This window comes from Drosophila sulfurigaster, chromosome 3 (genome assembly GCF_023558435.1).
Source record: "Drosophila sulfurigaster albostrigata strain 15112-1811.04 chromosome 3, ASM2355843v2, whole genome shotgun sequence".
Taxonomy (NCBI): Eukaryota; Metazoa; Arthropoda; class Insecta; order Diptera; family Drosophilidae; genus Drosophila; species Drosophila sulfurigaster.
Window position 1 is genome coordinate 51,708,729 of NC_084883.1, and position 17,730 is coordinate 51,726,458.

Below are 17,730 nucleotides of genomic sequence, written 5' to 3' on the forward strand. Positions count from 1 at the left end.
TTGGCTTTAGTACAAATTCGTAAGTCGTACAAATCGCAAGCAGTTTGCGGCCGGGTGTTAGTGGCAAAAAGACAATATTTAGCAGCCGAGAGATCAGCTGAAGCAAATACTGTTTATTAAAATAAATAAATACGCGTACAAGAATTTCGTTCTTGACCACATGGAAAAGTGCAAATACATAATACTCAAAAAGGAATACATATAAATAATAATTGAAACAAACGTATCTCGTATTGAAAAGTCATTAGCAAAATAAATTAGACAAAGAAAACGCGAGAGAGAGAGAAAGAGAAATCCTAGACTGTAATTGTAGGCCAATATTTGGCGTTTGTTGTGATCAAACCAAATGGCGCATAATTCAACGTGAAACAGACAACAGAAACAACAAAACGGATATTTAGGTATTGTGCCTGGCGTGGCCAAAAGAACCAGATACATAATACACACATACGTACATATATAGTAGCTGTAGCTATAGCCACCACATAGATACACACATACATATACATCGCAGCAATTCCCACCGATTAATACAGTAAACTGGGCTATTGCAAAACCGCAAGATGACGACGCGCATACGGCGTAAAAAGTCAACGTTGACAGAGCTCAAGATCGCGGTTATCGGTTCGCCCAGTGTTGGAAAGAGCGGTAAGCATAAACTATATAGTATAATACCACTCCAGAAGGGCCTTAAGCAGTGATATATAGAGAGAAGTGTGGATACCACCGACTAGAATGCCGAGCAACAGCAAATTAGTTGAGCAATCGCCGATTCGTATATATTTAGAATGTTGTTTGTTTTGTTTATAAAGTGGCAACATACATATACATATACATCTATCTATGTGTTTGTGTATCTCTCTTTGTATCTAGCATGCCGCTAAGTGTACAAATATCTATGTCGATCTCTATCTGTATTTGTATCTGCAACTGCAAATGTATCTGTAGCTGTATCTGTGGCTGTTTCTGTTGAGTAGCTTGCTCTCTAGCATTGTAATCGTTTCTCACCGTTTGATTTGACAAGCTCTGCAACCCAGGCCATGCACTAATTTATGATGCACATCCAGAATACTTCTTGGGGCGGGATCACGACGTTGCATATTTTATACTTAGCGCAAATTGATGTTGCCTGTCAGCCCCAAAACTTTAATTTGTAACATTTTGTTGGACCCATTGGCTTTAGCCGATGCTTAATTATGTCGTAATACCTGAGAAAGAGCACACACACACATACAACAAAATAAGTTCCGCTTGTGTGATTCCCCCAAGGGGGAATATGACTCGAAAATATGCTCCAACAATAAATAAACTTAAACTTATGTGGAAAAAATATCTGTCGAGGTGCCGACTGACAGATGTCATGATCTCCGCGTGGATTTAAGAGCGGAAGAGCAGCAAGAGACACACTTTTTTTAATGATAGCTCACTTCCAAGTATAAAGAAGTCTTTTTAGTTACTACTTCTCTGAATTGTTTTGTGAACACACCTCAACTATAATCTTGACGCTTCCTCATGCAATCAGCTGACTGCGATTATGACTCGGCTATTTGCATTTCACACTACTTTCATGCCCACCTTTATTTCTTTTATCAGCAGCGCAAATCTATACACGAACTACTTCACTTATCTTAATTACTTAATCTAAGTTTTGCATGCCAACATAAGGTTTTATTGCACATTTTGTTGGTCTACATATATGAGGTTGATATAAGATACTCTTCGTAATTTGTAATTTTAATTTTTACTGACAAAACTTGATAAAAACTTTTGTGTCTTCCTTTAGTGTTTTTTATTAGCAATAACTACAAAACTTCAGCTAAACTTCTTCCTAATAGATATTCCCAATCTTCTCCTACTTAAGATTAGTATATTAATTAAATTTCTTTCGTAATTTGTGGTTTTAATTTTTACTGATTTATTTTGATAAACAATTTTAGAGCCCTTATGTTGATGCCCTTCGTTATTTGTATCTTTTATTTTTACTGACAAATTCTGAAAGAATCTTTCATGCCTTTTCTTAGCTTTGTTTTATTAGTAATTTTATAAAACTTCAGCAAAACTTATCCATAGCAAATATTCCTATTTTTTCCTACTTTAGATTATTCAACGATACTAGTAAATAAATTTGTTTCGTAATTTGTGCTTCGTTTCCAAATAGTTAAATTTGTTTCGTAATTTGTGGTTTTAATTTTTAGTGTTAAATTTTTATAAGAATTTTAGTGCCTTCCCTTAGTGGTTTATATTACCAACAATTTTCAAACTTTAGTAGAACTTCTTCACAGTAGATATTCCCCATTTCTTTCTTACTTAAGATTATTCTAATAGTTAAATTTGCTTTAACCAAATTCAGCTATCTTTTTCTAAGTCATAAAGTCTTTCTGCGCTAATAAATATAATTCAAGTTAAATACTTTCTTAAGAAATGTTCGTCTGCAGAGCAGAGAACATAAATCAAATGTAGTCGAGGCACAAGCAACCATATATTATATTTTATGTGAAACATTTGTTGACATATTTTCCGCCACGGAATATGAGAATCCAATAACTGCGTTCCGCATTTCTGCTGTGATTTCTTGATGGCTATGAAAACGCACGTAGAATGACGAGCAAAACCCGCTAGTAAAATCGAGAACATATAAGTATATATATATATGCTATAGAGAAGATCATTCAACCACAGCGTCGGCGATATGGCACAATTATTTAATGCCACATAAGATCCGAATCGGGGTGGCATGCGTGTGGGGCAATTAAAACGCCCACCAGGCCAAATCCACACACACACATAGACGTGAGCACGATTAATGCCCAAAGAAAAGCGACCAGCGACGCCTGGCGTCGGTCTTTGTCGTAATTTTAACAAAAATTTAAATGTTGACCTCGTAAAAATTTTTAAAAAGTAAATACACTGCAGATAACATGCGGCTGCTAGAAAAATAAATGATCGAAATGGGGAAAATTGTCAATAAAAATGAAAACAACAGAAATAACAAGTAAAGAAAACCACCCGGCTTGGTTGCTGGAAATAGACAGACCCGACCCTGTTTGCTACAGGCATTATCCTTTTGGCCAGAACCTTACAGCACTTGCCATGCAAATGAATGACCAGAGCTCGAGACATACCCCCAAGGAAGCCACCTCCTGCCCCCTTCTCCTCTGCCACCTCTTTGTCCCTTTTCTTCACTCGCAGCGGCCTAGAAACTTTGTTTTGTTTGCTTGAAACACGCAACGGCCCAAATGTGTTGTTGTTGTTGTCGCTTTTGCTGTTGCCGAGTTTATTAACCCCGCAGCAGGCGCTGCTTAGTTTTTCCACCTGCCTCAGGAGGCCGCTGTTGTGTGTGATGTGTCGTAGGAGTTTACAGCTTAAGTGCTGACCCACTATGACAACAACAAAGCCAAAGGCAGCAGCAAGTCCAAGTTGTGTTTCGAGGGTTGTTGCCCTTGCCCCGTGTGAGGGCGTTACCCCGCTTTACACCTGATCCACGGAGGTGGAAATTAAATACATATTAGTCAAATGATCTATTATTTAATTTAATTGCAGCCCTAATCGTGCGCTTCATAACGAAGCGCTACATCGGCGAATATGATCATCAGACTGAGAGTCGCTATAAGCATGAGGCCATGGTCGATGGCGAGCCGGTACTCTTCGAAATACTGGACACATGTCCCAAGGTAAGCGTCTCAACCTTTTACATCAATAAATATACAAATATTTATTTTGCATATTTTCTTTTTTTGGCGACAGGCTGACGATGAATTTCCCAATGCCGCCGAGCTAATCCAATGGGCCGATGGCCTGCTGCTTGTCTACTCCATAACGGATCGTCGCAGCTTCAACTATATACGTCGTGCCAAATCGGATCTGCAGTCGGATACGCCCGTTCAGCTGTGCGCCAACAAAGTGGATATGGTGCACTTGCGTCAGGTCAGTCGCGATGAGGGCGAAATTCTGGCCAAAGACTTTGAGTGCAAGTTTAGCGAGGTCTCAGCAGCGGATCATGTGGATCAGGTGGCCGAGGTATTCAATGAGCTGTGCAAGGAGGTGCTCGCCTGCAAGCGCAAGTCCAAGCAGAGTCTGCTCGAACGCATGCTTGGGGGCACCAGACCCTACAGCAGAGGGAAGAGCGACAGCAACTTGCCAAAAGACTGAAATCACACACACTCACACATTTTGTTTAAATAAATCCATTTTTTAATGCATACCAGAAATTGACGCTGTTTTTCGTAGTAAACTGTTTTTATTATTATACCTTATAATTTAATTTAAATACATATAGTTAAATACTTTTAACAGCCACTTTATAAAACAAGCTTTTGTTTATTTGCCTCTTAGCAGTCAGCTTGCACGCAACCGTTAAAAGTTTCATATCAGCGAGCTTTTGCAGTTGCTTGGCAAGCTTAGCAAGTTAGTAAAGTATAATTACTGCATTGATACATAGGTGGCGCTAGTAGTCGCTGCGAAAAAATCCGTTGCAGTTCAAATATTGTTTAAGATATCAAAGTATAGCATACTTTCGTGACATATTCGAAATGTAACAGACGATTAATGTATCTTGCAAACAATAAATTAATTATATATACTAAATATGTAATCAAAATTGTTGTCATCTATATATATAATGTCAGCTGCTCTGCTCTAGTGCAAATAAATTACTTAGTTCAATAAAAATGCAAGCAATTTAATAGTAATGCAATTTACAATTGTTCTTAAAGGATCTCATCTCATGTCAATTAGAGATAGACAACATTGATTCACAGATTCGACCTTGATCGACCTCTAGGGCTACGTGACAGCCCTTAAGCGAACTTTTGAACACGTGTGCATTTAATTAGCCAATGTCAACAGCCCCATTGAAGCGTATACGTATATCTACTTAAAACAAAATACAAATGTTGCCGTTCTATATACTTAACATCAATTTAAACTTAAAACACAAACTTTCTGACAACATCCGGTAGAGCAGTGAGATATTTTGTGGACATTTCATCATCTCTCTTTCTATAGAGCTATTACCGTATCCAATTGAGCTGACAAAATAAGCGTGCATCGCTCACAGTCTGTTGTTGTGTTTGTTCAACTAAAACCAAAATATTGACAAGCAGACGACGAAAGAAACAGAGAGACAGACGGACAGAGAGACGAACAGAAAGCTCCACATACGAGTTTAAGCAAGTGCGTGTATGATTATTTGCCAAAAGTGATGAGCGAAATCAATGAATGACCACGCCACACGCATCACGCATACCACCCACTGTCCGTCCGTCCGTCTCTCTCTGTATGTCTCTCTGTCTGAGCGCATGATTATTGTGTAATCGGCCTCATTACGCCTCGTCGACTTGCAGACTTTGTGGCCACAGCTCACCTGTTGACAGTTGGCTTAGGGAAGCGAGGGAAGGGAACTGCAATGTTATTCTACTTGGCAACTGTCGCCGGCAGAGAAATGAAATGCACAATTTTCTTGTAATTGCTGAATTGAACAGCAACAGCACAGAGGGCCACAGCAACAGTAGCATGCTTGGGGCATGAAATCTCACAACTATTTTTAATTAGTTAGTCGCGAATTTAAAATTCTAATGTTAATTTATGATTGAAAGTTGGTTGGCAACCAACCGAGCCAACTGGCAGCCCTTCTATTTGCCAGCATCTGTGTGTAACTGTGCCTGGGTCTGGGCCAGGTGTCGTTTCTGTGGCTCAATTTGTTGAACTGATTAGCAGCTGAGCCGATCCGCCAAGCAGCTGTGCTAGTTACAGCAACTGGGAGGTGGCTGTTTGTGATGCCTTTATGCAATTATCCGATCGTATGGTCAATTGGTGCTGTAATAACTTTTAATTATGGGCCAATCGGCATAATAATGTTCTGGAAGTCCATTTGCATGCACCTGAAGGCATCTGATCGGATCGGATCGGATCACATCAAGGTCAGCTGGAGGAAGGTATCGACTTAGTTACAAGCAAAATATGCTTATGAAGTAACTTTGTTTTATATTAAAATATGACTAATAGATACTCTATTAAGAGGAAACTAAATTTTGAATAGGAATAGGAATAGGAATAGGAATAGGAATAGGAATAGGAATAGGAATAGGAATAGGAATAGGAATAGGAATAGGAATAGGAATAGGAATAGGAATAGGAATAGGAATAGGAATAGGAATAGGAATAGGAATAGGAATAGGAATAGGAATAGGAATAGGAATAGGAATAGGAATAGGAATAGGAATAGGAATAGGAATAGGAATAGGAATAGGAATAGGAATAGGAATAGGAATAGGAATAGGAATAGGAATAGGAATAGGAATAGGAATAGGAATAGGAATAGGAATAGGAATAGGAATAGGAATAGGAATAGGAATAGGAATAGGAATAGGAATAGGAATAGGAATAGGAATAGGAATAGGAATAGGAATAGGAATAGGAATAGGAATAGGAATAGGAATAGGAATAGGAATAGGAATAGGAATAGGAATAGGAATAGGAATAGGAATAGGAATAGGAATAGGAATAGGAATAGGAATAGGAATAGGAATAGGAATAGGAATAGGAATAGGAATAGGAATAGGAATAGGAATAGGAATAGGAATAGGAATAGGAATAGGAATAGGAATAGGAATAGGAATAGGAATAGGAATAGGAATAGGAATAGGAATAGGAATAGGAATAGGAATAGGAATAGGAATAGGAATAGGAATAGGAATAGGAATAGGAATAGGAATAGGAATAGGAATAGGAATAGGAATAGGAATAGGAATAGGAATAGGAATAGGAATAGGAATAGGAATAGGAATAGGAATAGGAATAGGAATAGGAATAGGAATAGGAATAGGAATAGGAATAGGAATAGGAATAGGAATAGGAATAGGAATAGGAATAGGAATAGGAATAGGAATAGGAATAGGAATAGGAATAGGAATAGGAATAGGAATAGGAATAGGAATAGGAATAGGAATAGGAATAGGAATAGGAATAGGAATAGGAATAGGAATAGGAATAGGAATAGGAATAGGAATAGGAATAGGAATAGGAATAGGAATAGGAATAGGAATAGGAATAGGAATAGGAATAGGAATAGGAATAGGAATAGGAATAGGAATAGGAATAGGAATAGGAATAGGAATAGGAATAGGAATAGGAATAGGAAGAGGAATAGGAATAGGAATATGAATAGGAATAGGAATAGGAATATGAATAGGAATAGGAATAGGAATAGGAATAGGAATAGGAATAGGAATAGGAATAGGAATAGGAATAGGAATATGAATAGGAATATGAATAGGAATAAGCTTTAAATAAATACTTGAACTCCCTCTCAAAATGTAAACCTTAGTCACTTTATCAACTGCTCTGATATCACAATTCTAGAGTAGTTAGAAAGTTGCGTAGACAGCGGGATAAACCGATCAGATATGCAAGCCATTAGAGTGTGTTTTTCTTGGTCTCTGGGTTCTATTGATTCTTCCCCAAATGACAGCGAGACAGTGAATTATCCACTATGTAAATTGATTTAGTTTTTGTTAGAGGCTTCCCCTCGGCAGCTCTGATCTTAGAACTCCGCCGTTTTGTTTAGCTAACCAGTTTGCGCTCTAATTAATCTTAGTGGTATGCCAATTATATTTGCTGATCATTTAAATTAGAATTTGCAACAGGTGTGCCACCCAGGCGACGTCGACGTGCGCAGTATTCAAAGAGTTGTCTAACGGTTTGGCAGCAAACAGAAAAAAACGGCCAAAGCAACGCCCAGAACAACACAATATGGAATAAATACAATAACTCTATATATGTATATATAGCTACTGATATCTCACACCTGCCAGCATTTGTTTGAAAAGTTCAAAACCCAAGATTAAATTGAAAGAGAGCAAAAAATCCAACTACCAACAACTTCAACTCACCTAAAGAAGAAGCAGAAGCAGAGAGCAAAAACAAAATCAAAAAAAGCACTAGCGAATAATTGGCCCGAAATGGCGGCCACAATGCCAAGCAAATTGGCTGAGGCAAGGTGTAAGTCATTGACTTTGATATTCAATTAGCGAAATACCAAATGCTATGTTCTAGTTAGTTCTACTATTGGCTACTGTCAAAGCCAGGCCGGGCCGAGCTTGATTTTAACCTTGGCTTTTTATGCGCCTTTAATTAGCCAAAATTGAAATTTGAAAATTGTAATTGTATTTCGTATCTTGTATCTTGTTTCTTGTATCTTGTGTAGTTTGTTGCTTGCATGTTATATATCTGTATTTTGGGCAGCCTTTTGCACTTGTCTTTGTAAATGAAACGTGTTTAACAAGCTCTCAGCGTTTACAGCTGTGTCTTTACTATAAAACTTTAAGTTTAACTTTATAAGTTTAACATAAACAATTAATGAAAAGTTTGTTGTATGTTCTTTCGCTCGCAGTTGTAGTCTTTTATTATTGTTCAAATTTAATTGCAAAGTGCATTCGGCTTCCGGCAATTACAATAGACGGTTCAACAACAACTTGTCCGCCCCGAGCTTCAACGCGTCCCAGAGCGTTTCCTGCAACCCTAACCCAAATAATCATTGACTTTGACAATCGACTCGACCAACTAATATTCTTGACCAACCTGTTCGACGGCACGTAGTCCATTTGCTTAAGATTAAGTGTTAATATTAACACTGCACTTTACGCATTAAGTACGCTTATTAAATAGCACAATGAAATAGTTTTGACCCAAATCATTCAAACAAAACCGATTGAAAACCCCATTAGCGTAACCCGTATTCGTACCTAGCCCCAACATTGTCCATTTCTCAAGCGAATAACCCCGTAATTAAGGTCTGTCAGCCTTAGAGCCCAATTAATATTAATCTAAACACCGTCGACAATTCTAAATAATTTTAAATATTTATCAAAATGTCATTTGAATCTTTTTTTTGTCACTATAATTGGAAGCTGCTAACAACAAAAAAAATTAAAAACAAACTTCATAATTGCCATAAGAAAAGATTTATTTATACACATTTACTATTGTTAGTCCAGAAGTTAGGGTATAACGGGTATGCACGAGGTTGGTAAGCAAATCAAATTTCATTGAAAAGACTTAAATACAAGCATCAACAAATAGTAAATTGAAGTTCATTCACTTTAGATAAAATGCAAATTTAAATTTATTGTAATTTTCTAGGATATCTTTTAGTTCATACTTCCTCCCGAATGCGGTTTTATTTATTATTATAAGTAATTCAAAGTTGGAAGTTATTAAGAATTACCCGGACCCGGCTTGCACTTGTATTTGTATATCTGATCGCCCACATCTGATCAAATACTTCTGTTTGTTGCTGCCTGCCAGCAATTAGCACATTCGATTTCTATTCTCACAGTCAATTATCATAAAGCTTGTGCTCATTGTAATTGCCATGTGATAAATCTATTGAGGTGTGTGAGTGTGTTTTCCATTTATTACATATGCTGAGGTAGGTCATGAATACTCGTACAATCAGCTGTGGCACTCAATAAAACAATAAAAACGTCTATAAAAATATAAAAATAATTTTAAATTAATATCGAACGATGATTTCTAAGTTGAACTTAGTTTATTTGACCTGCTTTTCAACAAAAGCGTTGACTGATTTATGAGCTGTAACTAATCATGTTCAAGTATATTTAGAACAAAAAATACCACTTTTAATATTAAATACCATTTGTTTTGTTTTGCAGCCAAGTAAACTTTATTGAAGCTTAAAGATGTAAATATTATTTCGCGTACATTGAGTGTATATTATTGTTAAATATATGGTATATAATTTAGTATATTTTTAACACCTTTTTATTCGAGTATATTATTAATAATGTTTAATTTGCAGCCTGCTCTATAAGCATGGGGACCAACCGCTGCCGTTAAAATTGTTTCCACTTTAATACGATAAGCTGATTAATATGTAAAATTGTTCTAAGTATGTTAACATTTGTTAATTTTCCAACAGCAATAAAATTGTAGTATTGAAATATTCGTATTTGTTGTAATATAACAATATTTATAGTATTTATATAATTTATATTTGTATTGAATATTTATTGCATTCACTCCATAATCATCAAAGGTATATAGTTAAAAGATGTCAACTACTAAACAGTTAAAGTATATAGTTAGTGTAAAAGTTGGTAAAGGGTATCTACTAGTCAGTATATTTTGATTAATAATTTAAGTTAAATTCCGAGTCTCATTGCAAATGTTTGTTCCCTAATCCAAGGTCAATCAATCTCTTTTATTCCTTGTTCCCTAATGTGTCAATTTATGATCAATAATAATAATAATAATACTTATTATCATCTCACAAAATGTTCCCTAAACAGAATCAGACTTCAGAGGTTTTCAAATCAAAATAGTTGAAAGTGAAAAGTTGAAAATTGGAAATAAAAATGAAAAAGCATCGAAAGTTATTTTTCAATTGTATTTTAAACTTTATTAATACACAAAACTTAAGTAAAAAATAATAATAAACTCTACATACCTACAATACAATACATAATAGTCATAAAAATAATAATAATAGATAATAATAATAGTACACAATTGTAATATTGTCGTTTCCAGTTATTGTACAATGTAAGCAAAAATCTTGTTCAATTGTTGTTTGTTGTTTGCAAAAAATACACTCTCTATAAGGATAAGTGTAAGATATTGTAAATAGATATAGTTATATATAGGGCCAACTGTTCAGTTACCGATTGAATACTTTTATCGCGTTCACTTCTATGTATTTTATGTAATTATTAATTATTAAACAAAAATAATACAAAAACAAATTCGTGGCTGAGTATACAGCGGTTGCTTGTGTGTGTGTGTTTGTGTGTATGGATGAGTGTATGATGAACCTTGAGGTCCTTTTTTTTAACTTTGATTGCTTTGTTCTTTTTTCACATCACTTAAAAGTCTAAAGATTTTTTGGTCCAATAATATTTAGTTGGGAATAATAAATATGCAATGCACAAAAGTGAATGGAGGGGGAGGGAGACGAAAACTGAACAAAAATTAATGTGTGAATAATACAGAAAAGTGGTGGGGGGGAATAAAAATTAAATAAACAAAAAAGTGGCGGTGCTTTCAATACGATATTTTGTGTGAGTTTGTGTGTGGGGTATGTCAATTTAAAATTAATTTGTATAAAATGAGACCGTTGCACCTGTGTATGAGAACGATGTTTTTTTGGTTTTTTGTAGGGGGAAATGTTCACGCTTTTACGCTGTTTTTAGAATGGACGCCGCAGCTTCTGGATAGCATTGGTGAGATGCAGAATTTCAGTGTTCATCTGATGGACAAGTGTCTCCAGTTTGTCGACCGAATCCAAGATCTCGACGCGCTCGGTGTGTGGATTGAAGCGCACCTCGAAGGGACGCGACATGGTGCTGACCCAGCGACGGAACTTATCCTTGGCATCCTCGAAACTCTCGGCCACATAGTAGATGGGCTGATATTCCTGATCCTGATACGGCTGCACAGCGGTGGCAGCGGGCTCAAAGGCGCGATGCTCGCACTTGTCGCTGATGGCATGCAACAGCTCGCCGTAGGCGCTCAACAAACCAGCACCGTAGGCCTTGACCTGACCGTGTTCCTTGCAGAGACCGAACTCAACAGTGAACCAGTAGACCTAAACAAATGCAAAAGATAAACAAAAACAACGTGAAACACCTGCTACGCTACGCTTCAAAAGTGTCAACTCATTAAGTGGCGAGTTGCAAAAATGAGAACTGCAATAAAATTAAGAGTGCTTACCGTGGAGAGCTTCTCGATTTCTTCATCGGAGGCGCCCAGCGAGGCCAGACCAATCTCCTGTGAGAACTGGGCGAAGCTGGGATCGGCCAGCAGCGGCATGTGACCCAAGAGCTCGTGGATGGTATCGCTGTAAGAGTTAAAGCAGAGAGGGAAGGAAAAATCGTGTTAGCATAAAACAATTAGGCATGAAAATAATGATGGCGATGGCGATGGCGTTGGCGTTGGCAGCAAAGTGCCTGGCACATTGTTAAACCAATTTGCCACACAATAAAAGTTGCCAACAAGAGAGAAAGAGAGAAGAGGAAGTGGAGGTGGAAGAGGAAACAGAAGCGGAAGCTTCTGTGCGCCACAGCAAAAGGCAGTCAAATGCAATTACGAAAAAGCTTTTGATGTTTTTTTTTTGTTTGAGAGGGGATACTTACGGTTCGGGTGTGTGGTATGGTGAGTTGACGTGACGCACATACTGTGTGCTCTGGAAAATGCGGAAAGCCAGCGAGGCGAGGAAATCGCGAGCGGTCAACAGACCAGCAGCTGGGCGAAGCGAGAAGCCAGTGTTCTTGCGCAAGAAGTCGGACATTTCCTGGAGCTGGGGCAGACGATGATCGACAAAGATCTGTTCATCCTGGAGCTTCTGGAAGGCGGCACGATACTCGGCGCAAGCATGCTTGGGGGCCAAATCCTGAACGGTGCGGAAGACCGAACGCCAGGTCTTGACCTCCACATCGGTGTAGTTGATGTGTGGAATTGGATCTCCGTACTTGAAAGCAAAAGCAATCTCGGCAATCTCCTTGCGACGCTGACGGTAAACCTTGTCGGCGAATCCGGGATGGTTCATGTCCAAATCGGGTTCGTACTTGGTCATCAGATGGTTGCAGTTATCCAGCTCAGAGGCATGCTTGGGGAACCATGGGGCCTTCACGCTGATGTTGTTCTCGGCCAGCAGATTCATGCTGCTGAAGGAGCCCGATTGGCGCAGCGAGCGAATCAGCTGCAACAGATTGCCACGGGTCATGTCGAGCTTGATGAGCACATCGTGATCGACGCCCTCGATGCGCGATTGACGCGACTCCACATGCTGCACGGTACCGTGGAACGTCTCGATGGCCTTGAGGATGCGGCCCAGCGATGAGATGCCCTCCTTGAGGCGCACAACCAAAGCGGCGCTCTGGATGGCAGCCTCAGCCTCGGGGGACTCGGAGGCGGCGTTGGCCAAGACAATCTCGTCCTCGGTGAGGCCATAATCTGCAATTGGAAAGAAGGTGGGAGAATGGCAATCAGCATCATCATCCAATCATCCTTGCAAGCGGCTTTAGGGTCACGTAAACGATAAGTGAGCTACGTGTGGCAGTTGCCTCCCCTCCCTCTGTGGGAGGAGTTGCCATGCAACCGCTGACTTAAGTCGAGCGTAAAAAATGGAAAAGGGAAATGCGACATTCGACTGCGACTGTGTGTGTGGGTGTAGCCTTTTAGGCGCACACACACACAGAGAGGCAGGCAGGCAGCAACAATCGGAGTACGCATAAAGCGCTGAGTGCTGGCACTTTATCATATTAAGCACTTAAGTTCATGTCAGACACCCTCTTCCTATGAGTGAGTGTGTGTGTGTGCCCTGTTTGTAAGTGTATATGTGTGTGTGCTTACCGTTCTTGGGCTTTTCATCATCATCGGCTGGCTGCTCAGCGCTGTTTTCAATTGCTGCTTCAGTTTCAATATTTTCGACTATTAAATGAAAATAATAAAAATAATACCCAAAATTATAAGTAAAATGAAATCAAAAATAAATCGCAAATAAATCGCAAAAATATGAATGTGGATAAGCACCTGAAACATATTCATCCTCAACGGCCAGCTCCAAGTTGTCCAAATTGGGCTGCTCGTCCTGCAGCTCGACATTTTGCTCGGCGGGCACATGTTCGCCCTTGGCCTGCTGAATGCACTCCTCCAGCGAGGCATCTTTAAACACAAAATTAACAAAAGGAAAACGAACTTAAAAAACCAACTCATAAACTAAGAAAAGCAAAAGAATAACTACTGAAACTGTTGGCAGCAATTGTAGTTTGATTTGCAAAGACTTTGAGACTTACCATTTGCCTTGTTGCGCGCCTCCTCGAGCACCGTTTGTTTGGTCTGCTTGACCACCAGGCTCTCGAAGCGTGCATCATCGACAAGACTGCGGCGACGGGATGGATAACCATTCTATAAGAGACAAAGAAGAATAATGCCAATTAAAGTTGGGTAACTTGATGTGGAGTGACACTTTGATGAAGCGCAGGATATGCGCCGGAAATTAGATGTTAACTGCATTCGCTTTTTGGCCTTAAGAGAACTGTTGCGCAATCTGTTGTGTGAGTGAGCAATGAAAGTGAGAAGAGTGAAAGCCACACTCATAAGCTATGCTATAATAACATGCCTTTATTCAAAGTCTAAACTGTATGTGGCATTGTCAGCTTAGCTGCATTCAATAAACGAGCTATTCTATCTGTTGTTATTGATGTTGTTGCAGTTGCAGTTTTTTTTGGGAAGTTTTCACAGTTTCACTCTGCTGCTGTTGGCTGATGAAAGAGCTGACGGCCCATTGAATCATCTTTATTGATTTCATATTTTGTTTCACACAACAACAGAAACAACAACAACAATAACAACAACGGCAGCAACATAAACATCAACATAAACAGCGGCAGATCAACAATGTGACGCGTCTGTGTGTAAGTGCAGGGCAAATGAGGTGTTGTCGGCCACTTTCACTCTCCCTCCCATATATGTATATATGAGCATCTTTCTCAAGTCACACAGTGATTTATTTGTTAAATAATAACTTGTCACTTGGCAGCGTATTTACAACGGGTTGTTGTTGTTATTATCGTTGTTGTTGAACTTAAAGTTGTCTTATGTTGTTCTTGGATGACAGACAGATTGTCAGATAGACAGACAGACAGACGGACGGACAGATTACTGATAGTTATCATGTCATTTCAACAGATTGCAAAAAGCATTAGGAAATCATTTGAAAACATTTTTCAACGTTGGACTTTGAAAACCTTTCCACAGTCACGTAGTCCAAAGATATTTGTAACTTTGAAATGCAATACGATATTGATCGATATAGTTTTTAGTATGAACTTTTTGGAAACTCACCTCAATACTGTAGGACTTCTTAATGGCGAACATTTCGCGGTTCTTTTGGGCAGCTGCTACGGCCATCATTTTGCTTGAGTTTTGTGTTGGTTTTTGTTTTGGTTTACAAAAAAGAATTGATTCTTTCAAAATTTATGCAAAGTTGAAGCACTTTGTATACTTTTGTTATAGATTTTGTTTTGTTTTGTTAAATACTTTGCAAATAAGCACTCGAAATGTATAGCACTTTCACTGCTTAATTGCCTGGCGAAGGAGATTCGTTCCTGAACTGAACTGATTGCGTCTAGAATTTAGCTGAATTGCGAAAAACTCTCACGGCACGTTTTGAATTTTATTTAATTTTTTTTTGGTTTTTAATCCTTCAACGCGAAACTGATAAACTCGGGGGTTTTAAGTATCCTTTCAGCTAAAATTTTATTACAACAAATCAGAGCAGCAAACTACTTGACCACAGAAGGCTGGCGCAAGTCTTTAGAGCGAATGTTAGCGAATCAATGCATGCCTCAGGTTCAGCAGCCAGCACTTAAATACCCCACGAACGACGAACGAAATCAACGACAACAACGACGACGACGACGACGACGACGTCGACGGCAGCGACGTTGGCAGCGACGACCGAGACCGAGACCGATGACAGCGAGCAGCAGCAGCGACAGGTTTTTTGCATGACGCGTCTGTGACGTAGCAACTGCTGTTGTTGCTTTGTTGTTGTTGCTGTAATCTCACAAGCCCAGCTGAAGTTGCTCGGACTACTCTCGTGGGGTTTCCTCTCACCAAAAGCCCACAATAACTGGCAGTGGGTCGACAGCGGGCTGCTGCTGACTCGACCAAGTTCAAGTGCGGCAGCTAGAACGACGCGCTTGGCATTGCTATGCTTGTTGTTGTTTGTGTTGTTGTTGCTAGTGTTTGGGGTTAGCCACAGCGCGCGTGCGCGTCAGCTACATAATAAACGACGGGGCAAAATACAACAACAACAACAAATATTTGGAATTGTCGCGGTCGGTTTCAGCGCGTCATTAAAAAAGCCTAAACAAGTCATAAAAACAGCAACATTGCGCATACGCCGCGTGTGGCAGGGCATAGACTAATATGTGTGTACAAATGCAAATTGCACTAGCAAGAAAAGGGAAGTTCAATTTAGAACTAAATACACATTACGCATACGCAGGGGATTACCTAATCTAGTTGATGAATAATGTTATTCTCTCGAAAGTAGAAAGTCAAATAACAAGGAACTGCATGCTGTTGCACCTGTTGTTTTTCTTTGGCTCTGTTGAAGGTGTCAGCCTACAGCAATTAATTGAACAATTATGAAAAATAAGTAAACGCATTAAACTGATTTGCATGCGTTAATGTAACACATTAGCGATTCGAATGGATTTGATAGTAATTTAAGATCGAGTGAATAGCCGGCTCTATGGGCTTAATTAAATGCCGTCAAAACATCTGGCAAATTGGTTGGACATTTGCATACGAGTATCGAGTATCGAAGTATTCGAACTGCGGCAGCTGACAAACATACTAGTTAGTTAGTCTAACTAACTAATTCCTGTAAGCGAGCATTATTGTGGATAGTGTAATGTGTGGCGTCTATATAGTTTTCAGCCTGTTTCGTGGCTGACGAGGCTGACGCCTAATTGGTAGCTGGTCTTAGATCATTTGAATGACATTTAGCTTTAGTTGTAGATTTAGTTTTTGAGTTTTGTTTCGCTTAGCACATTTAACCAAATTCAGAGTTATTCGCTCGCCACTTTTGCCATTGATCTACATTCGATGAAGCAGAGCAGAGCAGAGCAGAGACGTGCACTTGTTATGTTATTATTGTTATTGTCGTTGTTGTTGTTGCTGTTGCAATTGCAAATGTGGTCATCCTTGCATTAGGCCAAAGCCAAACAAACAGCAGCCTTAGCAGCAGCTAGGCGTGTCGATCGAATCTGTAGTTTAATTGAAAGACAGCGATTAAATGCCGCCACTAACGAGCCATGCACTAATGAGCTGCCATCTAGTCACATTAAACCGTATCGCATATTAAGTTATTAAATTCAATTGATGACACACACAATACAACTCTCATGCTGTGATTAACAATACTCAAGAATTTTTTTTAGTGCTTCTATGTGCTGCGTTAATAACAGTTTCACATTCGATAGGGAATCGCAGGTACTTTACATATCAGTTTTTTTTGTTACTGCTTCCTTTCATTCATTCAATGCTTACATAAGCTAATTGCTAAACATTTAAACTATCTAGTACTAAATGCATGAATAAATACGTTGTGCAATTTAGCAGTAAATTGAAAATTAGCAAGACAAATATGCAATTAACAAAAGAAAAATCAGAAAAGAGTCATCAAAGAATTTAATTCTTACTAAGCATTAAAAGTGGGTAAAATAGATTACTTAAGGATTACAAAGAAAAAAGAAAAATGTATTAAAGAGTCATCACAGAGTTTAATTCTTAGTAAATGCTTATTGCGAAAACTAAGATCTTTGAGAATTAAATATAAAATGCATAAACTATTTTTCAGCGAAGTGTTATACACATCTCAGAAATGCAAGGGATTCTTAGTAATAATCTCAAGTGGGTAAAATGGTTTAATCGAAGACTACAAATAAAGAAGAGAAAATGGACGCTCAACATCTCAGAAATGCAGAAAAGTGTCATAATACAAATTAACTCTCAGTAATAATTTCAACTTGGTGAAAAAAGTTTTTAGAGGATTTAAAATAAAACAGTCTACTATACGTAGAAGAAGAAATGAAGAAAATAGTCATCAAACCGTTTATTTCTTAGTACGCATTTAAAGTGGGTAAAATACATTCTTTGAGGATTATTTATAAAATGGACAAAAGGTATTAGATATAGATA

General features: G+C 38.5%; 2 protein-coding genes and 1 long non-coding RNA gene across 3 annotated transcripts; 2 read left to right on the forward strand and 1 right to left on the reverse strand.

The window, feature by feature from the left end:
* The first annotated feature begins 4 nt into the window (after nucleotides 1-4).
* LOC133844266 (ras-related and estrogen-regulated growth inhibitor) lies at nucleotides 5-4,228 on the forward strand. The gene is made up of 3 exons (XM_062278181.1): nucleotides 5-648; nucleotides 3,541-3,671; nucleotides 3,745-4,228. Exons 1-3 carry the CDS (start codon nucleotides 564-566, stop codon nucleotides 4,147-4,149), a joined length of 621 nt encoding a protein of 206 aa, XP_062134165.1. The 5' UTR covers nucleotides 5-563; the 3' UTR covers nucleotides 4,150-4,228.
* A 3,496-nt stretch (nucleotides 4,229-7,724) lies between these two features.
* Nucleotides 7,725-11,021, forward strand: LOC133841850 (uncharacterized). Its single transcript, XR_009894338.1, has 3 exons — nucleotides 7,725-7,998; nucleotides 9,672-9,749; nucleotides 9,818-11,021. It is a non-coding gene; the product is annotated as an uncharacterized LOC133841850 (long non-coding RNA).
* Nucleotides 10,392-15,363, reverse strand: LOC133841849 (tyrosine 3-monooxygenase). The gene is made up of 7 exons (XM_062274623.1): nucleotides 14,863-15,363; nucleotides 13,812-13,923; nucleotides 13,549-13,680; nucleotides 13,369-13,446; nucleotides 12,150-12,969; nucleotides 11,728-11,854; nucleotides 10,392-11,602 (listed from the first exon to the last, which is right to left on the reverse strand). Exons 1-7 carry the CDS (start codon nucleotides 14,929-14,931, stop codon nucleotides 11,204-11,206), a joined length of 1,737 nt encoding a protein of 578 aa, XP_062130607.1. The 5' UTR covers nucleotides 14,932-15,363; the 3' UTR covers nucleotides 10,392-11,203.
* Between the last annotated feature and the right edge of the window lie 2,367 nt (nucleotides 15,364-17,730).